Source organism: Pyrgilauda ruficollis, unplaced genomic scaffold (assembly GCF_017590135.1).
Source record: "Pyrgilauda ruficollis isolate IOZ18807 unplaced genomic scaffold, ASM1759013v1 scaffold13, whole genome shotgun sequence".
NCBI classification, from domain to species: domain Eukaryota; kingdom Metazoa; phylum Chordata; class Aves; order Passeriformes; family Passeridae; genus Pyrgilauda; species Pyrgilauda ruficollis.
Window position 1 is genome coordinate 2,738,800 of NW_024511432.1, and position 27,188 is coordinate 2,765,987.

The 27,188-nt window shown below is 41.1% G+C and overlaps 2 protein-coding genes across 2 annotated transcripts; one reads left to right on the forward strand and one right to left on the reverse strand.

The window, feature by feature from the left end:
• The first annotated feature begins 10,395 nt into the window (after window positions 1-10,395).
• On the forward strand, window positions 10,396-18,185 carry MPHOSPH6 (M-phase phosphoprotein 6). The gene is made up of 5 exons (XM_041458877.1): window positions 10,396-10,531; window positions 13,946-14,058; window positions 15,620-15,710; window positions 16,674-16,771; window positions 17,228-18,185. The coding sequence occupies exons 1-5, from the start codon at window positions 10,481-10,483 to the stop codon at window positions 17,391-17,393; spliced, it is 519 nt and encodes a 172-aa protein (XP_041314811.1). The 5' UTR covers window positions 10,396-10,480; the 3' UTR covers window positions 17,394-18,185.
• A 4,248-nt stretch (window positions 18,186-22,433) lies between these two features.
• On the reverse strand, window positions 22,434-26,791 carry LOC121348891 (arylamine N-acetyltransferase, pineal gland isozyme NAT-10). Its single transcript, XM_041458876.1, has 2 exons — window positions 26,504-26,791; window positions 22,434-24,575 (listed from the first exon to the last, which is right to left on the reverse strand). The coding sequence occupies exon 2, from the start codon at window positions 24,568-24,570 to the stop codon at window positions 23,698-23,700; it is 873 nt and encodes a 290-aa protein (XP_041314810.1). The 5' UTR covers window positions 24,571-24,575; window positions 26,504-26,791; the 3' UTR covers window positions 22,434-23,697.
• Between the last annotated feature and the right edge of the window lie 397 nt (window positions 26,792-27,188).

Consider the following 27,188-nt stretch of genomic DNA (forward strand, 5'->3'; position numbering starts at 1 on the left):
TGAAAAAACTTTGGAAAACTTCCCCAGCCCTGTGATTCAATTCAATCAGCTATTTTTGGCTACTCCCATGCACTGTGGATGAAGTTGAGTTCTCTGTGGTTTTCCATTTCCCACTTCACTGTCTGACTGATCAAAGAGCCAGCTCCAAAAATCCCTGAAATTCAAGGGCTGTAACACAGCCTGTGCCATTTCACATTCACCAGCCTGCAGCAGTCCATCAGCTTGACCAAACCCTCCTCCTCCCCTGAATGCTGTTGCCATAATTTGTTTTACACATCTCCTGTGAGAACATGTCAGAATTTAGCCCCTTCCTCCTGTGAGAAAACTTTGGGAGATCAGAAGAAAGCCAAGCAAACTTAGGGCCAGAGGCTGGATATTCTAGGTGAAAATGTTGCTGTTAAGCTTCAGTGGATGTAGGATGAGGGATGATGCAGTTCAGACTTCTGCCCCTGAGCTAGTGCATGTTTTGGGGACAATTCTTGTCTTTGAGCACATCTACAATGGCAATAAAGCTATTTATCCATCTTTGCACAGTATCTGCATACCTGTATAGCTGAGAAGTGTAATTTAAGGTTGATCAAGTGAGGATTTAATCTCTTATGGTGTGATATACCTGGGCCAAGCACCCTGCCATCATTTGATTTGAATTCATGTGCACAAACAACATGATATAAATAATACAATGATCAGTCCAATCAGAAATGCATATTGCTTAAAAATACCCACTTTGCTTGAAATATTGCAAGAAAATCAATCCAGGATCTCTATAGACTTCAATAAGAACACAAGTCACCACACACACCTGATGTGAGCCAAACCCCCTCATCCTGAGTTCAGTTACTGCTGACCTTTCAGCCATTATTCATCAATTTAAGGGGAAAAGCTGAACCCAGAGTATCTTCCAAACACTTCTCCTGCCTTCCTGGTGATGACTATTATATGCTGTTCTAATTAAACAGCTTAATTTACATCTCCCATCGTGAGAGGATATGAGCACCAGAGCAGATTTATCCCTCTGGACTGCTTCCCTCAGTCACTATGAGGCTGCAGCAGTATTTTCCCCCCTGGACTTTCAAAAATGCAGAAACAGAGATGCTCTCTGATTCTGAGTGAAATAATTTTGATGTCACAAGAAATGTCATTAAAACCACTGCAGTCTTTTAATAAGCTCCTTCTTAGGAGAATGGATGTTCAGCCTCCTCACACCAGTGCTCAGCAGAGTAACTACAGGGGAGCTTTGTGCCCATGTCCCTGTTACAAAATCTGTTTCTCGAGGGTTTATAATTACGACATGCCTATAAAAATTTACTTTAGTCTGAAGCTCAGGATATAGTTTCTCAGATGGGGAGGAAATATTGCTGGCTGAACTTGGTTTAAATCAATTTTGAGTTTCAAGAATACAAAAATAATAAGGTTTGTGGGTTTTATATGCTTTTTCCACGGTTCTATAATTCAGAAAGAAATCACTTTGTAGAATAAAGTGTCATGTTTGTTTATACAGCAGAGCGGGAGAAAAAAATAACACAGATAAAACTTTTTATAGTGGCTAGTGAATATTCTCAGAAATTCATTTTCTCAAAGAATTTCCCTATAGTGTCCTCAGACCAAAGCCTGGCCCTGAATAGATATGATAATGCATTTTGCAGGAACTCAGTGTGCTGTGGAGAGCTCTTTAAAGCAGTGGAGAAATAAGGGACGGTGGTTCCTGCATCAGATGATTTGTCTGCTTTGTTTTATCCCGAACAGCAGAAGAGTCATGGATGGGCAAAGGGGCAAAAGGCATTGCTGAGACACCCTGGCCCTGTGGCTGGGCACAGGACAGAGATGTGGTCAATCAAAACTGGCTCGTGCTTAGCTAATTCCAACAGGCATTTTCCTCATTTCCACGTTGCAGTGCTGAGGAGGAAAGCAGAATGTGCCCTTACAAAGATTGCTGATAAAAACATCAATAACCGGGCTGTACACAACTGAGAATTCCCATTTATACTGGCATTGCCAAATGTCTTGCAATATTTAGCCTTTGGCTTTTATCAATAAAGAACAGAATGGTGCTGCTAAACTGAAATATTGGCAACATGAGCAAAGCCCAGCAAACACAGACAGAAAAGAGAAGACAGAAAAGAAGCCCTATAAATCTCAGTGTAATATTTTTAATTTCATTTGGAATTCAAAATCAAGTCAGTTTTATCCATTTAAATATTATTCAGTCTGTCTTTGTCAGCTCTTCCCCATTAGACAAAATGTTCCACTTCTCAATATTCTACTTCTGTGTCAAGTTGACAGGGTCATTTTTCACATGGCAAGCTGAGATTAAGGTGATATTAAACCACTTTGCATACAACAACTAAAAACATGCTGAAAAAAAAATAAAATAAAAAAAACCCTTGCTATTTTCTTCTGCTGGTGTCATTAAGGATGCCCTTCCTAGCTAATCTGATGGGTTCCTGAATACCTACAGCTTTCCTTGCCCCAGGGAATACTGATGTGATATTGCAGGTTTGGAAATTCTGTTTGGAGCCCTAATCATAACATTCTCTTTTTCCCATTAGCAGCTTTCAGCACAAAGCAGCAAGATAAAGCCAGTCCTAGGTAACCTCAGGGCCCACTAACAGGCAGTGCAGGGGCACACCCAAAATATTGCAAATAAGATACATTTGCCACAAGTGAGCTTTTTCCTTACATTTCAAGGGAAGGAAAGGAAGTGTTTTTAATTAGTTCAGTTAAATTATAAATTTTAAGCCTAGCACTAGGACTTCTTTAAAGTCAATCTATATAAGGAGAATTATCTCGGTGTGTGTTATTTCCACCTTGCAATGGATCAAGTATGTCACTCCCACAAAATGACTGAATAAATGAGTTTTTTAAAAAATACAAACCTTATCAAGAAACATGGCTATAAATGCATTTGTCCTTCCTTCAACTTCAGGCATTTAGCATTACTGATTCAGATTCTATATGTAAAGGAATATATTGAGTATGTGTGTGGGTATAAGAGGAAGTATGTATATCTTCCACACCTGGCTGAAATCCAAATGTGCTCCTAAATCCCAAAGAAATCCTGCCCATCTGACATCCTGGCAGTGTAGGAGCATGTAACTGTGGGGGAAAGGGTGAGCTCTAAGGAGCAGCCAGTGCTGTGAGAGAGATGCAGGGATAACTTGATGAGGATGCTTTACTCCAGCAGAAAGGCTGTCCAGGAGTTTAAAAGCTCCATCCCTGTAGCAGATCTGGAAATCCTAGAGCAGTTGTTGGACATAATTCAGATCTTTGGGTATTTGAGTCTCATCTTTCTGCTGTTTCACCATGTTTGGTTTCCTATCAGCTCAGTCATGGCTCTAGGAAGAGGAGCTCTCTGGTGCTAAAAGGCATTGGAAATCAGATTTTTCTGTAAATTTGGGCTGAAATCATCAGGACTGAACTATGTAACCACAGTTCCTGCAACAACACATAAAAAAAAAAGACACAGGAGGATCATCACAAAACTAGTCACTTGGCATTAAACAATCAATACACCACAAAACTTCACTGTTTGTCTACCATCTCTTTTCAATATTTTCCTTTTAAATGTCATGGAAAGCTAAACAGTCTGATTTTTCTGAGTGAGCCTTCAAAAATGCATTTTTCTTCCTTAGTAGGAAATTTCTCACGATCACTCCTGTGCTTCCTTTGGCAAAACAAAAGTGCTATTCACCCATATTAAAGCAGTGCTATGCAATGATCCGTTGCAAGAGAATTCAGGAGGGAAAATTAAAAAAACCTGTAAGAAGGGTAGCCAGACAACAGATACATTTCCCAAATGAGGACCCAGGGCAGGCCTAAGCCAGTAGCTTTTCCCATTATTTTACAACATTACCTCACTGCTTTTATTCACCTTTTAGACCCTGCAGTTTCTTAGCCAGTATTGAATAAAGTCAGGGGAGGTTCAGCTATTCTCTGCTGTATAAAACTTTCAGACTGATTTTTTTTCCTCTCTCATACTCAGGTAACTTCATAATGAAGCACTAACTTGGAACCCATAAATCCAGTTACTTTCAAATAAGTTTCAGATGGGCATCAGGACTTTAAAGGACATATTAAAAAGAAATAGATTTTCTCTAGGTTTGTCCAGTAGCATCCAGGCCTCATAAAACTACATTAAATATCAGCTTCACTTTTCACAATATTGCAGTGATGAACAACTAGCTCACAATTGATTTATTGATCTTTAAAAAGACAGATATATAAGGTTATTAAGTTAATACATCAATATGCAAAAAATCTATTACTTGGGCTTGCTAACATTCCTGTGTTGGTTAACAGTGGATATAAAAAGGACAAGGGAGACCCCTCCCCTCTGAAACAACTGCTCACAGGCAAGGATTCAGCACGATGCCTTTTCTGGAAGGCATCTGCTTCTAGAATGGAGTCAGTGAGAAGCATCAGTTGAGGTTTATTTGCTTCCAAAATTAAGTTTAGTATTTAGTCCATGTTCTAAAATTTGTACTCCATTTTCCCAACCTCAGTGCCTATAGTTGTACCAGGACCTTACACATGTGTCTGAATTATTTGGCTAATTCCTTTTCCTATGAAGTTACATGCAAGGAGAAGAAGTGAATGTTCAGTGTTTGAAAATCAGCCATGAGCCAAAGTATGGATTTAAGAATATATATATATAGATATAGATATATTCAGAGAAAAGTGTTTCACTTCACAGACATAAACAAAATCCTTTTTAAGTCAGAGAAAGCAAGGTTTTTGTGGTCCTTCATTTTGAATCCATTAGAGTTTTCAGTGATTTATGCCTATGCAGAGTCTCTGTGCAGTGGGTTTGCTTTTGTCACATCACCTCAATATTTCTAATGAGTCGCTAATGAGAGGTCAATTACTTATGGAAATGAGAAAAACATTCATTGAGGAACTGGTTCGAGGCAAAGTGTGCAACCCCATAATGTTTTGATATAAATCATTACGGCATTAATGAATATTTTACTCTTTTTCATGTTACAGTTTATTTCCCCAACTATAAAATAGCCTTGATATGACTTTGAAACAAACATGAGTAACTGTCCTAAAAGCATAATCATATTGTATTTATCATAACTGCAGAATATCTTTTTGCTTTTGCTATAAATGGTTTGCTCAGGCATCAACATCTTGCTGTGAAACCTTCAGCTGATCGGACAGTGGTGTCAGGAACACCAGGTTTGCTGTGCTGAATCAGAGCGCTGATGTGACACCTGCCCCGGCTCCATTTCCAGGCACCACATGGTGGGAAAAGGACATCCTGTACAGCACCCAGCTGGCTGGATGGAATTCAAACTGGGGCTTGTAAATTGTCCTCCTGACCTCAGGTACCCAGCACTGCAGGAAAACATCCAGAGCCTGCAGCACCTCATCCTGACCCCACTGCTGGTGAACCCTACCTCCCTTTTTAGTTAAAAACCATCAAAAATTGGTGGCAGATAAGAAGTTAAAACATTCCCTTCACAATCCACCTTCTTTCTGGGCACATATTTTGTGCTTTCTAAAGGTCTCAAATGAATGGTATAGAAGCAGAAGAAAAGAGGCAAAAAGAATTCCAGGGACCAAGATGGATAGTGGGTTAGTTGCAGTACCATGCAATTAAATTTAGAGGCCAGGGATATAATTCACTGCTGAAATTCAGCTTTGCACCATCATAAGTTATTATTTCAGAGCAGAAGCTGAAATGGCCAGAAAGGGGAAAGTGTACAAGCAGAAGTATAATTGGACTTCAGTATTTCATATTGATACCCTGAGATTTCCACTGCTAGGCACTGTTTCAGAGTCTGACCAGGGTAACACTGCAGTGTAAGATCTCCCATATTCAGGTCACTAGATTATCCCATTTCCCCTGCAGGCACTGTAAATCAAAAGCAAAAGATATCCTGTTATGTTCTAGAGGACAGTTTTGTTGGCCTTTCTTTTCAAACACAATCTGAACACACATGTTTTTTATGTGAGTCTCATTTACTTCACCTTTACTGTCTTGAATACAGATTTAAATTGGGGAGAGTGAAGGAAAGTAAAAAAAGCAGACCTTGAAACCCAGCAGTTATCCACAGAGAAGGAAGGTGGCAGCTGGTTAAATAAAAAAATGAATGCATCATCACGTGGATGTGATTTTCTCAGTTTATAAAGAATTACAAGGTCTTTGTCCCTTTGAACCAGGCTCAGTCTGGATTTAGGAGAAACCCCTGCAGGTTTTTGACTCAGAACCCATAATTTTGGTGCAAAGAAATCCATCGTGCGTATTAAGAGGTTGGTCCAAAGTACAGTGCTGCCACTTACTCTTAATAACACATTGGGTGGCACTCATTTTATGTTTCTAATTCCCCCTCCCTCCCTTCCTTCCTCCTCAGAACGATAAACGTTTGAACAACAATGAGGTATCCAACTACTAATCGAAAGCAATATAGCTCTGCACAGATCAGCTCCGTGATGGAATAAAGAAGTGAGCACGGATCTAAGCACCTTCTCTTCATATCATAGCCTTCATGTTGTTTACAGGAGCATTTTTGTCAGGCAGTGATGAAAGGCTGAGAACAAAGTGAACAAAATTTCCTTTTACTGCTTAAAAATTCTCAGCTGCTTTGCTATATCAAAACGCTGTCTCTTTAAACAAATCGCATGGTTAAAAATGCCAAGTTATAATTCAGCAACTAACTCTGAAAATGACAATTTAATCAATCAGAACCAGCCCTCCTGAAAAAGAGGGGTGGAAAAAAAAAAGGAAAAAAAACACTTAAAGCTTTCATGCAATGCGAGTGGTTGAAACTATAAAAATGTTCAATCACTGTAGAACAAGCCTGCAGCATCAATGTTTATTAAAGTCAGGGGAGCCATTTATTGACCTGGGAAACAGCAAAGCACCAGCAGCACTGCTGGATTGCATTTTTATGGTTAACAAATGGAGGGTGATATTTTCTTTTTTAATTGTGATTCCTTCAAATCCAAAAAGTTAAAAGCCTCCTGATTTTTAAAGGAAAGAAAAGAGAAGGATGTTCCACACAGTTCTGCAGTCATTCTCTTTGCTCTGGCTCCTAACACGGGCATATATCAAATAATTTCAAATATTTAAGCTTCTCCACATGCTAGCAGAATGACAGACCAGCATGAGTTCTCTCCACCACTTCAGCTGATGGCAGAATATAGGGAGCTGCCATTATGAGGCTGGTTCTTTCTGCAATCAAAAAGGAATTACTCTATTTATTCATACAAAGGTCACCCTGCCACTGGACCAGCCAAAAGCACTCAGAATGAACTGTCCTCTCCCAAACTGACACCAGGCATTTTCTCCAAAGACACTTCTTAGTTGTTCTGCAGATTTTGTAACTCTGTTTTGCCACAAGCACATTTTTAAAACACACCTTTCCATGCTGCACAAATTGTGAACTACTGAAGACTATTAAAAGAGTCAGCAATGTGAACTGCGCTCACAGATCCGTGTTACCCAAATTACAGGAGTCTGGCTCCTGCTGCATTCTTTCCACATCATTTCCATCCACAGGAAAACCCACGGTCACCTGAGGAACGTGGGGCAGGGATTAAAAACACCCTCTGTGTGTCAGCAGCTGCAGGAAACAGGACTCCTGTGCAACTAACCAATATGACTGAGCAGAAGCCATTTATTGTTTACATTACACACTTATTTACACATTCTAGCTCTACTGAACACGCTGATCGTGCTCTTCTTCACTGGTGCCTCTAGCTTGTCCACACCTTCTGCATGCTCTCCTCAGAGTATGTGATCAGTTATAGTCCAGGTGGTTCACAGCCCTCTGTTATCTAGTTCTTTAAGTCTTGGTATTCTGTTTGTCAGCCTCTTCTTTCTTAATTTCACACAGTTTATGTCTTAGTAACCTTGATGCATTCCTGAGGGCTCTGAGAGAACTCTGATAGGAACAGCAACAAGCGGTATAGCTGGTGCACAGTGGGCTTAGGTTGTTCAGATACACTGCCACAAGCTGCCACCTTAAGTTGTTCAGATACACTGCCACAAGCTGCCACCTAAACTGGAGTCAATGCCAGAAAAGCAAAAAAAAAAAAAAAAAAAAAAAAAAAAAAAAAAACAAAAAAAAAAAACAAAAGAGGGTGAATCAGTGAATCTTCAAAAGCGAAGAGGGTAAATCAGCGCGGTGTGAAGGAGAGCTGGAGCTACCCTGTATCCTCCGTGGATGGGGTGAGGATGAGCAGCGCGGGTTGTACAGGAGCGCATCAAAGGTGATGAATATTGTAACAAATCCCCCGGCACCCAGCACCTCAGCAGCTGTCAATGCATTAGCGGCTCAGGGCGGGGAGGGAGCAGCAGAGATGAAAAACGAGTTCTCCACACGAGAACGGCACCTCTGCCACATGGAGGATTTCACACTCTCTCCGTGGGGAGCACAGGGGATGAAATTGCTTACCTGATCACACCCAGTCCCAGTGCATGCAGCGCTTCACACCTTCCTTTCAGGTTTGCAAACAGCTCCACTTCTCATTTTCTTTTCCTCATTCATAGAGAAAAACACATAATGTCCTTGCTTAAAACACAGTGGAGGAGTTTGACACAAATTAATGATTCGATCGTCACACTATAAGAATTTTGATATTTGCAAGGAGGGGAAAAAGGCTTCAGGTATAAGGAGAGCTGTAAAAAGCTGCCTTGGAATTCAAAGACAAATCATAAGAAATCAAATCAACTGATAGGTTGCTGTATGGCTTGAGATACCCGTTTTGCACTAAAATCACACTACTACGATAATATGAATAAATAAAAGGTTATGGGGAAAGTAAGCCATGAGTTCCCTCAAATTAGATCCCATTGGCGTGAAATTACTTCACAGCTGCCACATGTGTAGCCCCAAGTGAGATTACTCTTTAAATAATGTTAATGACAACTTTGATTTGACTTCTGTAATTACTAGAGGGAGAAGGGACCACATTTCCTAGGAAGAAAAATCTTTTATCTGCTTGTTTATTGTACAATCTTTGATGAGATGGAACTCCTTTCCCCCAAGTTATTTCCCGAGTATTTTTGTTTTGAAAAAGAAATTGATTTCCAGGTTGAAAATGGAGCTGCTGTGAAGCACTCAGCTGTGGGAGAGCATCTAATTGTCATTTACAATGACCCTCGATTCTTCTCTAAACACAGAGAGATTCTTTTTCTCTCCTAACTCTCCTCACCTTCACTCCACTTCACAAGCAGGTGTATTTACAGGGCTGGGTTCTTCTCTGAGTTACCACCACCAGTAAATCATAAAAATTTCTCCTGCAATCAATGGAGCGTCTTCACATTTACCAGACAGTATAATCTGGTCCACAAGGCAGCTGATTGTTATCTATAACCTCCCTATCCAATTCAAGTGATGGGAGATGCAACCCAAAAATTTCCTTTGGGCTTTTTTACTGCCAAAATAGATCACATTCTTTGGCAGCCTTTTTACAATCTCCACTTTTCTAAATAAACATCACAGAACCTATACTGCTTTTACTGCAAAATGCTTCTCCCTGCCTGTATCAAAGCAGGTTTTTAGCTGACGTGCCAATAGTGACAGAAACTCTGTGCAAGCCTGGGGTGCAGCACCAAGACACGGGGTGCAGTGGGGACCAGGAGCACCAGGAATAATCTTCATGGTTAGACAAGGGGAAAACCTCTTGCACTCTCCCCATCCCAGTTAGACACTGCATGGTGACGTAAATTATTAGAATGCAGCTCCCAAAGAATTTTGGGGCAGAATGCTCCTTCTCAGCAAAGGTAGAGAGGAGCTGTTATGTGCAGTGCCCAAATCCCACACAGGCTGTGAGCATAATATCTTTGAATTTTTGTGCTTTCCAGTTTTAATCACATTGACCATTTTGTGATAATATATTTTTTTTAATAAAAGTCAGTGCTGATTATTAATATCTTTGAATTTTTGTGCTTTCCAGTTTTAATCACATCTGACCTTTTTGTGATATTATTATTTTTTAATAAAAGTCAGTGCTGATTGTAAAAAAATAAAAGATTGTTAGGTGAAGAAGTCTCCAAATACCAGTGACAGTGCTGATTATAAAAAAAAAAAAAAAGATTTTTATTTAACGTGACGAAGTCTCCAAATACCAGTGTGAGAAGTATTTTTTTACTTTTTTTGAAATACCAGAAAATTATGGACGAAACTGCGAACCGGCAGTACTACACAACACACAAGCATGTGTACGGCATGTCAGGTTCACATACTGATTTACCATTTCACACCGAAGCGGATTTATGTCCTGCTCACACCCCCGATCTCCCTCACCCCGCACAGCCGTAAAGTTTATTTCTACCGCTGCTTTTGCACCACCAGCGCACCTCCCGGCCCCGGCGACTCCCGGGCCCTGGGCAGGGTGCCGTGCCCGCGGCCGCCCCCGGCCGGAGGGTGGAGCCGCGCCGCCGCCTCGCCTCGCCCCGCTCCTCCCGCGGCGTGCGCGGCCTCGGCGCTACGCGAGCGCGGGGATCCGCCGCGGCCTGCGGGCCGCCATGGCTGGGGACGTGAAAACCAAGCTGTCCAAGAACCTGCTACGCATGAAGGTGACGGGGAAGGAGGGGAGGGCGAGCCTGAGGCCTGCGGGGGGGCTGGAAGCGGGGGCAGCAGGGCCGGGCCGGGCCGGCAGCGATGGCGAGCGGGGCCCGGCGCTGTGAGCGCGGCCGGGGTGCGTGTGCCCGGCCACACGCGGCCGTGCCGGAGCCCTGGTGTGGGGCATTGCCGAGCCCATCGCGGCGCCAGCCCTGCTCTCCCCACCCACGCTCTGGATAAACAGATGTGGTTATCCACGGGTCGCTCTCGGGTTTGCTGAGCTGCTCCCCCGGCAAGAAATCTCTGATGCCGGCACCGAGCTGCGGGGTTACAGACTGCAGGGTTCGGTGCAGGAGAGCAGCCTCGTGATTCCAGCGAAAGTCTGGCCTCAAGGGCCAGCCCCAGCGCTCCTTTTGGGAATGCTTTCGTTCCAGCTCGCTCCTCTGCAGCTGGGCTGTTTGTTGTGAATTTAAATAAAAAGGTTTCAACGGCGTATTGAAGTGAAAATATCAATGCTGTTTGCTGTGCTTGGGGGTGGGAGTTTTAGTATTGAGAAAAAACAAAAAGGTTTGGTGTGTCCGTTTTTACTCCTGTTTACATGGCTGGCTAAGGAAATCCCAGCCTGAATGGGGATTAACATCCAGTATTAACCAGCTTTCCCAGCTGATAAAAGCCAGGGATCTTAGTAACATCCCGATGTGTTTATTAGCCTTGGAATTGTGAATCTCGTGTCACCAGTGTGAAATTAGTCTCTGCTCACTGGCTAATGGATTCTGCTTCACACCATGTACTACAACTCCTAATTCAGTAGAGTACGTTCTCTGATTGATGGTCCTTTATTGCTGGAAAACAACCAGAAAAAGTTGAGTGCCTTCTTTTTTTTTTTTTTAATGTTAATATTCAATTTTTTAACTGAACATGATGGGGCCTTTGTGGCTTCTTGCTTGTGGTGTTTTATTTAGCCAGTTTTTCCCCACGTATATGGGCCTATATTTCACATTCTGGCTGAAAAGAGTTAGCTGACTTCAGTTCAATTTTTCACATAAAGTGCACTCTGCTACAGTTGGATGATGGAATATTTACCCTAATTAACAGATGCTTCTAAATCTAAAACTTGTACACAGAAGGAACAAAATACATCTTGCCTCGCTCTCAAAAGGGAGTAGGTGTTGAACTGAGTCAGCCAGCAATGTGTGATACAGACTCCCATAACCTGGATGGCAGCATCATTATTTTTTCTTATTTTTATATAATACACTTTTAAAATGAAATTTTTGTTGTTTGCCAGTATACTAACCCTTCAAAAGCAGGTTTTTGGATTGTTTTTCTCTGGAAGGCCATGGAGAACCAGCCATGTGAATATGCTGCCATGACATTTGCAGGTTCACAGTCCAGGCAGTAATAGCCAGCTTTGAAGAGATCAGTAGGTTTTGAAAAGGTCATGCACAGATCTTGCATTTAGCACTTTGTTTCTGCAGATCCTCCTGTTTACAAATGTTTTAATTAAGCCTTTAGCAGCTGCCTGTGCAGGTAGTGATCCAATGTATTACCAGAATTCAGCAGGTGGGTGCAGTGGCTCCCAGAGTGACCTGTGGCTGCTGGTGTTGGAAGGACCATTTGCAGTAAATACTGGGACACATGGAGACACACTTTTAGATCTTGCACCATTTGATCCAGCTCTCATAGCTTGGGGAAACTCACCCAAACAACTCCTCAGTTACTGACTTACATATTCTGTGCCGTCAACCATTGGTATATTTTTAATTCATCAGTGTGTGTTTACATTCGAGAGAAACCTGATCACATAATTTTTATCTAGGTTTTTCCTGTAGTAATCGTCAGGAACATAATCTTTAAAATGGGGTGTGAAATGATTATTTAATTGGGTTCTTGTAGCAGAATTTCTTGTGTTGAGATTTTTGACTGGCTAACCAATTTCCTTGAGCAATATGTTTTTCCACATGATAGATTCACTTATTTTCCTCAATAAGATACTGTAATTTTAATTGGAAAGCTTTGACATATTCTGAATTGACTCAGAAAACAGAAGTCAATTTTTCTTTCATTAAACATCTTGTACAGTGGATGCAAATAGAAAATGAAGCACTAGCTCTGTTGGCTTGTACTTCTGAGTTTGGGTTGGTTGGGCATTTTGTAAAGAGTGAAAAGATGTGTGGGTTGTTTATAATAGATACACTGCACACCTATATCACCTATATGTTTTTACAGGACTGTGTGTGAACTGTACTGTTAGATTTGCCTCTGTCTGGGAGTTAGGTTGGTATAAATGTAGACCTCTGGCAGGTACAATTATCCAAACACTTTCTGTAGATCCTCAGGAAGGTCCCAACTTTTAGGAGGGTGGGACTATATGGATTATCACCATGAAATTTTGAAGAGTTCTGGTTTTTCCCAGCATGTTTCATTGACATTGTTTAGCCTTAGTTGTCACTCAGTTCAGGCACCTGACTTGAGACAAATGGAAATTAAAATGCTGTTTCACAGGCCTCAGGTCTGTAGTTCTGTGCTCTCAGCAGTTTTTTATAGGCTGTGACAGATGTCTTCTACTCCCAGCTGTTGAGAGGTTACAGTTCCTACCTGCCTGTTCCCATCCTCTGACAGAGATTATCACCAAGGAAGCAAGTGACAGGAGTGTCCTTGTATTAGGAAAAAATAGCAGTCTTGCCCTAAACTTCATTCTTGGTCTCAGCTGTTTTGGCAGCCTGTTCCTGCCGTGGGTTAACAGGTCCTTAAATACAGTGCTGGACCGGTACTTTGGTGGGTCAGTGAGAACTGAAGAGCTGGGAACATCTTCCTTTAGCTCAGCTGGATACAGAGCATTCATAGTCTGGTTACAAAATCTTACATTTTTCCACTTCCAAAGGCAGGTTTGTGCCTTCAGAGCTACAAACGCAATCCAGTTCATTAAATCCGAGAAAAGAAGAGGATATTTGAAAGTACAGATGTTTCAAAAAATCACCAGTCTGGTATGATTCACCTCCAGCTCTGAGCTCCAGTGCTGTTTGTATGGGTGGAGTTGGTTCCTGATGTGCAGCAATAACTTCAACACCATTATCTTCTTTCTGGCCTTTAGTGAAACATTAGAAAAACCTCAGTAAAATTAGGGAATTGTGACAACTCCAATCCATCAAAATTAGCCAGGATAGTTTGTTTATATGTAAACAGGTGTGACTGACTGTTGACTTTCAGTAGATAGCTGTGATCAGCAGATGTTTTAATTTTCCATTTTCTGTTTGCACAAACTTTGACCAAACTCAAAGAAAAAAGAAAATCACAAAAAAACATTTACTTTGTATCAACTGCTAAACATTATGTAATGGTTAATTGCTATCATGTAATTACTGCATGTTCAGAAGATACTCATGATGCCGAAAACTGAAGCTGTGTGTTTGTATCTTTCTTTGTAGTTTATGCAAAGGGGTTTGGATTCACAAACTAAAAAACAACTAGAAGAAGAAGAAAAGAAGATAATTAGTGAAGAACACTGGTATCTTGATGTACCAGATCTGAAGGAAAAAGAGTAAGCTTGTAATCTTTTGTACTTCTTATTGTCATAGGATTGTTTTGAAATGGAAATAGCATATTCATGTTTTTTTTCCTGTAAGATAAGTATTATAAATAATCAGTTAACAGAAGCAAAAATAGTTACAGACTGGCATTACAACTTTTTTTATTACTTATTTTTAGGGCTGTTCTTGAGGTTGCCTAGTGTAGTTTGACCTACTTTCAATTCTTGTGTGTGTTGTTTTCTTTCACTCACACATTCTTCTAGATGCATGCAATTAGTTTCTTTCAGTCAGGGTCCAATTCATTCATCGCTGCTTTTTCCCTTCATTAGATACAAAGTTTGAAACCTTGTGTTAGTAAATTCAGCTCCAGACACATGGTTAAGTTGATTCAGGACAGTTCTGTCCTCTTGTATCCAGCTCACTTCAAATCCTGGTTTTGAAATAGGAGAGATAATGGCAAAAATAAAGGAAGGTTTAGCTAATAAGGAAAAAAGTGTCCTGCTCTCTAGAAAGGTGCCTTAAATAGCAGGAGAACTACTTTTGAAATTGCTTGGGTTTCATAGTTTCAGAAGTGGAAAAAAATTCCACTGAGGGAGAACATACAAAATTTTGAAAAAGCTGGGACTTAAGAAATGAACTGTAGCGGAATAAGGCCATTGATGAACTCTTTTCCAATACTCTTGGTGGATATGACAAAAAGGCATTTGAGCTTCAGTTGGAGCAAGGAGTGTTCAAGCTGGACATTGGGAGAACTTTTGTAACAGTAAGGCTATTGAAGCTCTGGAGTAGATTGCCTGAGGAGACACTGGATTCTTCATCTTGGGAAGTCTTTTGAGGACAGGTTAGCTGGACCTCTGCTGTTCATGGCACACGCGTGACTGATACTGCCTTGAGGCAGGACAATGAGCTCAAGCTCTTCAGCCGAAGTTCTAAGATCATGAGAGTTTGATTTACATGGGAGATGAAGAGGATGAGGGAGCAGGTACATATGTGTGAGGAAAAGGATGGAACAATCCACAGAAGTACTTTTATCTGACACGTGTATTATGAATGCCTCAGGGTCATGTTTCTTTTCTCACTCCATGCTCATTAAATGAGGGAAAAAAGGAGGAAGAAGGGGGAAATCTGCTGAACAGAGAGTGACACAGTGTTTTATACCGTGACAGACTCAACTAATGCCAGGTCTAACAGCACAATGAAAAATTAATTAGAAGCTTTTGCTGGTATATTAGTGCCACCTGGGGAGTGATATTTATGTGGTATTTTTATTCTGGTAAAAGTATTAAGGTAGGCAGAACCATACCAGCAAAGAGTGCTTTTTGTCAGAAGAGTTAATTTTGCTTGTGGAACTGGCACAGCTTTACTGGCAAAAAGGATTCCTTTGCATTCCAAGATCCTTGTACTGAAAGGTTTATTAGGGCAATTGAGCAGAAAGTAGTTGATGGTTTAAAATACACTGTGGTTTTGTTTATTTGTATGGGGGGAAGACAGCACATCCCTTTTGCATTTGTTTAATTTGATTATTTTGAAGTGCATGCTTTAACAAAATGCTGGGTTTGGGGTTTTGTGCAGGAGCTGTATAATAGAAGAGAGAAGCTTTCTGCGGTGTGAGGATCTCGTTTATGGCAGAATGTCCTTCAAAGGATTCAATCCCGAAATTGAGGTAACATTTCAGTGTCCTGCTTTGAGGTTGTCTCACATTAGGACTGAAGCCCTTGGGGATGGGGATTTGAGTGTTCACACTGCAGCCTTATTGGCCTTTGCAGCACCTTCCATAAATCCTCCCGTGTCCAGAAACTCCATCATTCAACCCTAAATGTTGATCAATGCATCATCTGCTAAATAGAATCTTTTTAGTTCCCTGTGTTGTTGGTCAGTAATTGCATGACTCCTGCAGATTTTCCCTCTGTGAAGTGAGGAAACCATCCCACATGCTGCTCACCAAAACAAAAACTCACTTTTCCTCCTGGCATAAAATGCAGAGTCCAATCTACAAACACTCAACCCTATTTATTCAACACTTACTTGTATCAATGAGGGCTTAGAGTTCCAAAGTAAAAATGCTGGGCAAGAGTCTTTAATTTCTTTCTGGCATGATTCATGCTGACAGAAGTACACAGGGACAGTAATGAAAAGGTTAGCACTGAACCTGAAGCAGGAGGATGAAGGTGTAAAGACTAAGAGATTTGCAGAAGGCTATGTAAGGTAATTTACTAGGAGATTCTTTTAGTTACTTTGAACTTGCTGTCCCTGTGACTGAGCACATGATTGCTTCATGGCTTTTACTGTAAATCCTTGAAGATATTCTTTCTTTTTAACAAAACCATTTCAAGGTCTGTGTGCTAACATCATGATGAAAAATTAATTACGATCTAACTCTCTGGTCTCCTGGAGATGTTTGGAGGAGTGCCCTTTAGGATGTCTGAGTAGTACAATACACTGAAAACACTGTCTCCATTGCCTTTTCTTCATGAGTTTTCATAATGATGGGCTCTAGCCTAACCAGGAACAGAAAATAATTACTACATTTGATTCTTACCTCTTATGCTCTTCTACCAGTAAATCTGAGCACTGTTGCCATTGTGTCATGGTTACGTGCTTAAGCTGTTTCTCACTTCATTTTCAGAAGTTAATGATCCAAATGAACTCTAAGTGCAAGGAGGAAAAAATTGAAGAGGATGATAAAATGGAAGCTGATGTGTCAGATGAAGAAATGGCCAGAAGGTAAGTTAGGTTTTATGACATAATCAGTACTAGCTGGGAATATGATATGTTACTGTATTATGTGTGGGGAAGTAAAACCCAAAAAGGAAACAAACCAAATAAAAAAAGCCCACAATAGATATGGAACTGTACCAAACTGATTTTCCAGGAATGCTGGTGTATATTCACTTGAATATCCACCACATTTGGGGGTAAATTCTCTATCACTTGTAGGGGTTTTCTGCCCTTTGATATCCAGGTATTCCATGCTAATTCCCTCCTTGTTACCAGCTGCTAACAAATTGAAACTATCAGACTGAATAATAATGTAATAAGTCATGCAGTACTTGTGCTTCTCCAAGCTTTTAATGACCAGCTTTTTTACACCACTTGAATTGTTGATCGTGTTTAGGATGTGCACCACGATTTTTCCTCTGATTTTAGCTGAAGGTGTAATTTTTTTTATTCTCTCTACAGATATGAAACATTAGTGGGAACAATAGGGAAGAAATTTTTGAGGAAAAGGGACCAACGTGTACTCAAGGATGATGACGAAGATGAAGATGATGAAGTTGAAGAGGTGAATAGTAACACAAGACCTAGTAAAAGAGCTAAGAAAATGTTCTTAAAACCTCAGGATTAATGTCAGCTGCACAAGTGGAGCTTGTTACCGGATGCCTACCAAACAGAGTACCAAGAACTGGAGATTGTTTGGAGATTTTGCTATTTTATGTAAAGGGTGGATTTGTAAATCTGTTCTATTCTCATTGAAATTTCTACCATCCACAGGAGAGACACTTTCCAAAGTGGGTGTTTATGTAATGGATGTTGTACATCCTTTCCTCTCTCAGCAGCTTTTCATGAGTGGGGCACTCATCCCATCAGTCTCTTTAAATGTTCTGCATAGTTAAATTGAGTGTTGCATGCAATCAAAAGCAGCATTATTTACAATTTAGGATAACATCTGAAAGAAGTATTTGGAGGAAAGTTGTGTCCAATTCAGTAAGGCAGTTCAGCTTTCACTGCTTGCTTTATTATGAAAATGAAACCTGTGCTCTCTTCAAATTGAAAAAAGTCAGCAGAAACATGCTTGGTTTGTGATCTTTTCTACTGTGCTAAAAATAAGATGGGAGAAGAACAGAGAGATAAAATCCACTTTATTGAATTTTATTTTTTATAAAGTTTATTTAAAAATAGAGGATTTTGTAGTGAAACTTTTTTTTTTATACAGCAAGCCAAATACTGGGCAACGTTTACAGTTTGACATCTGAGCAGATTGTGAATCTTAGTTTCTGCCTTCCAAAAGAAATTTGCTAATTTTGCCTCTTTTTCAGCAAAAAAATCCAATCTTATAATTATGTAAGTCTTGTCATAAAAGCATAATAACAGTTTCGGAAACATACTTGAAAGCAGAATAAAAACTGTTTTGTGTTAATGATTGTGGATTAGTTTATTTAGTGTAAAAAAATTATGCTTAATACAGTCTGATACAAGGAGAGATCCTGTTTTTGTGCTGGCCACAGATGGCCCCCAGCATTTAACTGAGTGCACTAATTTATTTAGCATCTGATGAAGCCATCTGAAGTAGTATTAGGATAGAAACACCATTCTCTTTGGTCAGTTGGTGCTCTGGGTCTTTTGAAAAACATCAGTGTGTTCTTGTCTAAAATCATAGCAGTTCTTTGTGTACAGCCTTTCAACAAGAAATATTGCTATTGCTACATTTCCTCAGGATGTCCAAGCTACTCATCCTTAATGCTGGCTCTCTGCAGAAAGGAATTTGTTAACTGAAGCAAGGAGTGGCTATTTTGCCAGGGGCATGAGGCTTTTTTTTGGTCTTTTTTTAACAGCTCAGTGAAGCAAGATGTGAAACTCAATTGTTTAAAGAAGGACACACTGTGTCTGCTGTATTTTGCTTGTGATACATGAACTATGATCCATATATCAGGAGCACCTAATTAGATATTCAAGATGGATCACACATGGAAAGAGAAATATACTTTTAACCTAGTAAGGGGACTTTGTGCAGGTGGAAAGCTGTGATTCATGATCTGAGGTAGTTTTTCAGAGCTAATTAAATGCTACTGGTTCAATTACTTAAAACCTGATCATATATTACTGCTAGCTGAAAAGGAGTTAATGATGGCAAGACATTTTTCTTCCCATGGAAGATGTGACCTGAGCTATGAAATGATTTATTGTTGGTCATCACAAGAAAAACTTGGAACACATCCCATTATTCTTCTTGCTTATTAGTAGGAAAATGATTCCTTTGAATGTATTTCTTAAATGGAGAGTGAATTTCTGCATAGCCGTGCTGAATAAGTGAGGGGTGAGGTGTGTTCTGGTGAACCACCAGCAGCCAGGAGATGTCACTGCAGTTGCATGTCCTGAGAGACCGTGGGCTGGGGAAGTGTCCAGTGGTGCCATGTAAAGAAGGTTTTGGGTTATTTTGGTAACAGCAGTGGCTGAGATGAATTCTATGTGGAGTCTTCCTTTTTCAGGGTTCTGCAGAGAGCTCTCCTGCATTGCAGGGTTCTGTTCAGTCCAGTGGGGAGTCATTCTCATCAATGGGCATTCTGCCTCCTTAATTTCATGTCATTTCCTGAGGGATACCTGGACATGAGAGTGGCACGGTGCATGGATAAGCACGTGAGAAGCTAAACAGCTTCCTAGAAAATCTGCGATTTGGAAAATGGGAGAGAGGAAGGTTGGTTCTGTTTCAACAGAACTGTGTTGAACAAACTGTGAAGAAAAGGTAGATTTTAGTTTATTGTCTTTAAATCTGGGAGCTTTGCTGTTCACATTCAGCTGGTGGCTCAGTGCTACAGTAAAACCAGCTACTTATTTTTAGCACAATCTTTTATTCATAGGGCATTTGCAAAATGTGCCTTTAAAAGCACCATCCATAGTGTGTTATTGTGAGCAAGACAAAACCAAAACTCAGCCCTGTGTGACTTTTTAAATGTACTTTAAGTACAGAGTTACAAGCAGACATGGTGGGGTGTTCTGAAATACATGTCTGCACTTCCAATGGTATAAATACATTTATGGATGGATTTAAGTCCAACTCGAGCTTCCTACCTGAGGTAGAAACATTCTGCTGTATAAAATCTATGCTTGAACTACTCTTGACAGAGGTGTAAGCCTAGCAGTGAAATATTCATAAAGCAAACCTGCTTTGATTTCTTGGCTCTGACACAGGCTCCAGTACATTTTATGTGCAAGCTCCTAAGCTGTAGCACTTTCCCACGTGGTCATGTTTCTAAATGAAAAGTGTTTCTTCTTTGAACACAGAAGCAAGTTGGGTAAGTAGTGGTTTTATTACAGAAAATGGCTACCTGCAAATTGCTGAAGTGTTACCAGACACCAGAAGTGTTCCTGCCTGTGACCCTGAAGTGTGGTAGGTGGTGCTCACTTGACAGCTCACGTATGTCTGTCCCTTATCATGTGAAGTTTGGTCCCTCCCTTTGGCAGGCTGGTGGTGCTTATTTTGTAATAACTGCTGGGCTTGAAAATATGGAAGTGTTGAACAACTTTGTCTTTCTTGCTGATGTTTCTCTTTTGCTTCTATTTTGCTTAGTATTGGATCTTAAAAAGTCCAGGACCAGAGTCCAACTGAAGTGAGCCATCCAGTGTGAATTTAGTAATGCTTGAGCTGATTAAACTTTGGTTCTTGGGGAGGGGCAGGATGTTCAGTGGTGCTGTGGAGTTTGAACCATGGTTCTTGTGCTGTGTGTCTTGCTCCCTAATGAGAATCTCATTATGCAATGCTCCAGCCATGGGTGGCTGTCGTTGCCATTGGGCATTGCCTGTGTGTGTAATGGGCAGCTGGGCTGAGATTCTGGGACTTCATCCAGCATTCAGACTTTAAAAGAAATTGTCTTTCTCTTGATTGGAATACCATACTTTTAAATTGTATTTGGAATTAGATGAGTCTGGGGGTGGAGGGGGGCGGTTTCTCAGCATTTGTTTTGCTTCATTTGAACAACAGTCCACAACTAAAACTGCAAAATCACTTAGGCTCTCATTAAACCCTTCTCTGAGAATGCTAATAAAGCATTGTGGTAGGGAAGGATGGCAGCGATCCCACAGTTCCCTACCATGTGAATTCAAGTTTCTGTGAGAGCTGATGCTTTAAGGACTTGGTTTTCTTTTCAGGCTGGGAAAACATAAGCTTCCACAATACTGCCTTGCTAATGGAACCCCAGCATGAGGCCTCAGGGTTTGTTTGGTTTTGTTTGGTTTTACACCATTCTTATCTCAAACCTCTGAGGGATTTCAGGCCTGGCATTCACACCTCAATAACCTGCTTTCATCAGCTTTTGGGGAGCTTTAGTTAAACTGTGAAACTGTTCCTTAGCTGTTTGTGTTGACATTTCTTTGTGTGATTTCATGTTTCTCCGTGAGGACCTGCTTATAATTGTCACATCAAGATGAAAAATTAACAGATGGGAGTCAGGGAGATGGTTGGAGCCTCAATCACCAGCAGCTCTGTAGATCTTTGTTAAGAACCAAACAGTAGAAGGGGTAGCTGGGTGAGTCCCATCACTGCAGGCCCAGTTAAATGCTGATAGGAGCCCATAACTGCCCAAGAAACCTTTGCATACCAAAATCCAAGCAATTACCTGGGAGCAACAGCAGGAAAACCTCTAGGGAAGTTGGGAGGTAAAATATTCACCCTGTTAATGGCTGTCCTCAAGAAAACAGCTGTGGTTGATGGCACAGAGAAATGTGGTTTGGTCAGCTGGGTAAATGAGAATCCCATCAGATGGAATGGAGGTGATCGGTGTTTTAAACCTTGTAATGTTCCCTGAGGTCTCGGGGAGCTCCTTGTAATGATCAATTATTTAGAAAGGGGTAAAAACCCTTAATGGGACATTAATATGAAGGAATAACCTGAACACAAATTACTGAACAAATTCCATAATTCCATTATTAACAGGAAAGCTGTGTTCTGGCCTCAGTAAGGTCTTTCACTGTCCCCTGTCACCTCTTGCTCGGCTCTCAGTTCCTCATCCCTGTGCATCTATCTGTGCACCCAGGCCATGAGATGCCACCATGGGTGGTCACACGAAGGGCTGGCACAGACCACAATCAGCCCAGAGCTGCTGACTGCCAAGCCCAGCAGAGATGACTCCTGAGCCTCCTCTTCAGTGATTCCTCAGCCTACAACCTCTTCCTCCAGGTATCTGTAGGAATTCATCGTCTCCAACACCACTGCTGCATTTGTTCAATGTTTAGTTCAAGAGGATAACAGGTTGCAAGGAACAGGTAACAAGTGACTGGATATCAGGAAATGGCCTCCAATTATGCCAGGGAAGGTTTTGATTAGATACTTGGAAAATTTTTTCACAGGCTTGGAAAGGACTGGAGGACTGTCAAGGGCAGTGGTGGAGCCACCATCCCTGAAGTGGCACCTGAAGGACAGAGTTTAATGGTGAACATGGTTGTGATGTTGGGTTGATTGTTGAACTCTGTGATCTTAAAAGGCTTTTCCAGCCTCAGTGATCCTGTGATCCTAAGAAGTTTGAGGCAGGAAGGGTTGGCCAGCAGATCAGCATGAGTGAACAGCCCTCACTTGGTAGATGGGGTGTGCAGGAGTCGGTGCAGCTGGGAGCAGCTGTGCCTAAAACAACTCATAATGCCTTTATTTTCCTTTTATTTATTTTCAGGTGTACACTTACAACATTTGTGAGATCAATGATCAGATTATGTCTTTGAGCAAAAAGACTATTCAGTGGGAGGAATCAACATTTGACCAATGCTCAGGCTTATTACAGACTGGGGAGAAAGAATGTTTTTTAGTGTTTCTGCTATTTTTGATGCATTTAAGAATGTTTCCCCTTTCTTAGTGGTTTCCTTGGTTGGGCTTTTTGCAGAGAAGAATGGTAGGAGGAGCAACATTTTCTGGAAAATGGGGAAACATGATTGTGAAAAAAGAGAAGGTTTCCTTTAGATTTGGCTGGCTTCTTGGGTTGTTTTTTCACTTTGATACAGATGAACAAACACTAATGGCATTAAAGCTCCTGTGTTAAGTGGTACCCATGGAGGACAGCCATATAGACACTCATGTTTGCAGGACAAAATTAAGGGTATGGTGGGCTTAGCTTCATGTACAAATATAATGCAGTCCTAAAAGCACAGAATTTCCACCCCTTTTGGGACAAAAGTAAATCTAAGCCAGCTGTGACATTTAAGTACCAGTCACAGTTTATAGGGTGATTATACCTCAGAAACAAAGCTTAATAGTTATCTCCTTAGAGCCCATCAGCCACAATAACACTGCAATATACAGAATTTTCATCACAGAAGAATAGCTACATACCAAAAATTACTTGGGGCAGTTTACTGCAGTAATGGCCAGAGGGATGCACAAGATGATGATTTTCATTTTGTACTATGGTTTGTCTAAGGATGATGGTGAAAGAATTATGCCTCCTAATGCTCCTTTCCAAGATGACAATGTTTTACTCTTATTAAAGGTAGAGGAATTAGATGAGCTGTGAGTGGTTGGATCTTGTGAAAAATGAAGTTTTAAATGTGTGGTTTCTTGTCTAAATGCTCACAGATTACTTGTCTCCCTGTAATAACCTTAGAAAATGTGTTGGCAGCATATCACAATTAATAATCCATACTCATGTGCTACAGGCAGTCCAAAATTCCCCAGACATATTTCTTACCCAAGCTTATAACCAGATTCAAATCAAATCCTACATTTGTGCCAAAAATTGAACGGCAGTCATCTCCCATCAAATAATTTTACCTAACTGGCTCAAGAGTCTTAAATTCCTGATTCTTCCCAAAGTGAAATTCACATTAATCTCATACTAATGTATATATCCTTCAGTCACCTGCAAAAGAATCCCATAACCTTGCAGCAGGGATTACACAGACAGTGGAAGCTGCTGTATCCACATAGCATTACTGTAGGTTTTCCTGGCCATCTAGATTGTGTAAGATCCTTTAACATTTATGGGGACAAGTTTTCTCTCTAGGGTGATGTTAAATTTCTCTTTGAGGGTTTTTTCCACCTCTTCATCTTCGAGAGTTACAAATTCCACCAGATCCATGTTTTCCTTGTAGTTGTACGTGGTCTCAGTGAGCGTCCACCCAATCAGCGCTCGGAATCCATCGGTGGTCTGGAGGGTGCAGATGGACTTCTTTGTGAAGAGGGAATCTGGAGAGGTCTGGAGGTATGTGCACTGGAAACGGAAATCTTCCACTGTCCGTGGCTCAAGGCTGAACATGTAAACTTTGCGGCACTCCTTTTTCTCCAGCAGATCAGAGTTGGAGAAGCTCTGGTTGGGGATGTACTGTTTCCGTCTCATTTTCTCCAGGTACCAGACACCGTTTTTCTCCGTGAAGCGGAACACGCCGGGAGCCTGGGGCTGGTCTTTCCCTGACACAAGCTCCATGGGCTGCCACATCTGGTAGGACACCCCGAATCCTCCATCAACGATGTAGGCTTTGCCATCGACGATGACCTTTACCACGAGGTGGGTCATGAGGGTGGCGTAGGCGTTCTGGTGGGGGTTGAACACGTACGCTCCCAGGAAGCTGGTCTCATACCCCAGGCCCTTCAGCACCCAGCCCAGCAGCTGGTTGTTTTCCATGCACCAGCCACCCCGCTTCCTCCGCACAATCTTGTTGTAAACGTGCTCCAGCTCCAAAGTAATTTTCTCCCCGCAGTGGATGCTGAGGTTTTCGAAGGGAACAGCACGGATGTGATGCTGGAATATATCGGTTAAGGTTTCCAAATCTTGTTTTTCAGTGGAGCCTTTATAGCCAGTTCTTGCAAAATACTCTTCAAGGTTCATCTCACCTGTAAAGGAAGGAATTGTGTTTTGGTTTCTTTACATCAGTGATTTATGATGCTGTGAAAAGCTGCCCTGGCTCTGCCAGTAAAGATTCTTTAATCTACTGAACCTCATCAGAACAGCATTTAAAGGAAACAAGCATTCCTATCAAATGGTTCCCTGAGCAAAGAGCAGTGCACACGAGAGTTTGCTTTTGTCTTAGAGTCGTTCCTCTGGCAAACAGCTGATGCCATTTCAGTTTCATACGAGGAGACTGCAAGAAGAGGATTTCCTGTATTTGCACTGTAACAGCGGGGTTAAGAAATGTAAGATCTTGCTGGGAGTGTGTATAAGGGTTCATGAGAAATGGTCTAAAGCCACTGCTCAGTGACAGGACTGTCACTGGGGGAGGCAGTGTCATCTGCCAGTGGGAGGGAGCACATTCTGAGCCAGGATTCACATGTTCTTTTCATGAGTCTGCCACTAATGGACATGACAGTAAATGAATTGCTCGTTCAGTACACTTTGCTCTTCCACCACTTACAAAAAGTTGACATGAAAAGTAAAGTGTCAAGCTTTATTCAGATAATTATAGCTGAAAAAACTGACTTTTGAAAGAGTCACAGACCACTGAGTCTTGTGTCTGCTCAGAGTGTTGTAGAAACTCATTTTGGTGTTGCAATAATGGATCCAAATGGAGCGAAGTGAGTGCCCTAAAAGACAAGGAGCACACCTCCATTCCCTCCTGTGCCCTGTGTCTCACAAGCCACCCTGAAAATGAACAGGGGCTGCTTTACTCTCTCTGGTCCTGAGCTTTCTCAAAACTCACCAATCCTTTAACTCAGCAGTGAACTACTGAATGTTTACTGCAAACTGGAATTTCTCAAAATGATTCTCAGTGGCAGATTCATGCTGTGCATATTCATGGTGTGGAGGCAGCTGTCCCAAACGAACAGAGAGCACCAGCAAAAACTACACATTACCTGCTAGAGAGAGGAATTTAGCTTCCAGTGATATCTAAGTGTATTTTTGGAGTATGTGTTCAATGTAATAATATTTGTTAAGTGTAACATAAAAGTCATGGCACTTTTGATTTGCAGAATCTAATATCTGATCCTATCACTCTGACTGTGAATACTAAATAGATCACACCAGTATAAAGCTGGTTCTCAAGTTTGTATTATTTGTAATTTCTTTCTGCAGCTCCATAATATGCTTGATCAGCACTAGATATGGACTGCAGGAGATGAAAGCCACTGTTCTTTTGAAATGTGAGCAGACCAGATGAAAAGGCAGGTACTGAAAAGGTCGTCCCACAAATGTGGTTATGATTTATGTAGAGAAAAACATCAGCAGAAGAATATTAAAGGTGAAAATGAAGGTGTTCATACAAACCTATTCCTTACCAGGACTATACACAGTATCAGCAATTCTACTGTTGAAAATATGTTATCTTCTTTATCCTAATACATCAGCACATGGACTTCCTGGGTTGCACAACCCAGAGTCTGTTATTTTTTTAAGTTGTTTTTAAAGAGCTGTAATTTTATTCCCTTAAAGCAGAATCTATTGATTATTAGACTGTACTTTTGCTTCCTTTGCACTTGCAATACTTTTAAATAAATTTAAGTATCTAAAAGCATGACTTCCAACAAGAAGTTGCAGTTCCAAATTTATATCTACTATTGTACCCAAACAAAAGAATCTATTTTATAGTGAATTGAAGCTTCTCCTGAAGAGTGAAAGGTAGAAGAATTGAAATTGCACATCACTATTTTGCCCTCTTCAACAGCCCCTGTTTAGCAGGTGATATTTTAGCTCTATATCCACACATTTTTAGAACATTTTTCCTAGAGAATGTTGCTTACGTTATTGTCCATGGCCTTTAACATCATAAAGAAACCAGGGTTTTTGGATCTTTCTTTGGAGGGGTTTTTTAAGAAAATAAACTTACCTCTTATGAGATCCCTTTTTATTTATTGAGGTATTCAGTTTCTGGGGGGTTTATTACAGGGGCAGCAGTCAGTGAAGCCAGGAGTGGATACAGATTGTGAGGGTTGTCTTTCTAAGCTCTGCTGGTCCTCGCTCCTGAATCTTAAATTCCAAGAAAGGGCAGAGTCCACCCAAAAAGAATTCACATTTTTGGACTTCGCTGATCCGTGAGCAAATTAAACTTTGTTTCTTCCTATTAGTAGATGTTTATGCCTTTCCCTAGTTAAGACCAGAGTGAACTCGTTTTCTATGTAAAATAATTACAGTAGGCAGTTGCAAATGGCGTTGTAACTTTTTGTAATTCAATATTGTTATTTTGCAAACCAGCACTTTGCAGTGGAGGATGTTCATCTGTGCCCTGATGGGTGCACTGAGGTGCCAAGGTGTTGCAGGCTGTGTTGCAGGCTGAGCTCCATGGACGCAAAATGACCCTTCTTTGCCCATACAGGAGCTGTTCCAAGCCATTCAACTCCTCAGCTGTAGCAGGTGTTATTGTGGAGCTGCCCCACCTGAGGAATGCCATGGCAAATATTTATTTGCATGAAGTAATGCATTTCTGCTCTAAAACCTGGCCTCCTGCAGCCTCACAGCCTTGCAGTGCTGTTTATTTAATTCTCCCCCATCAAGCCTGAGTCCCCGTCATTGGA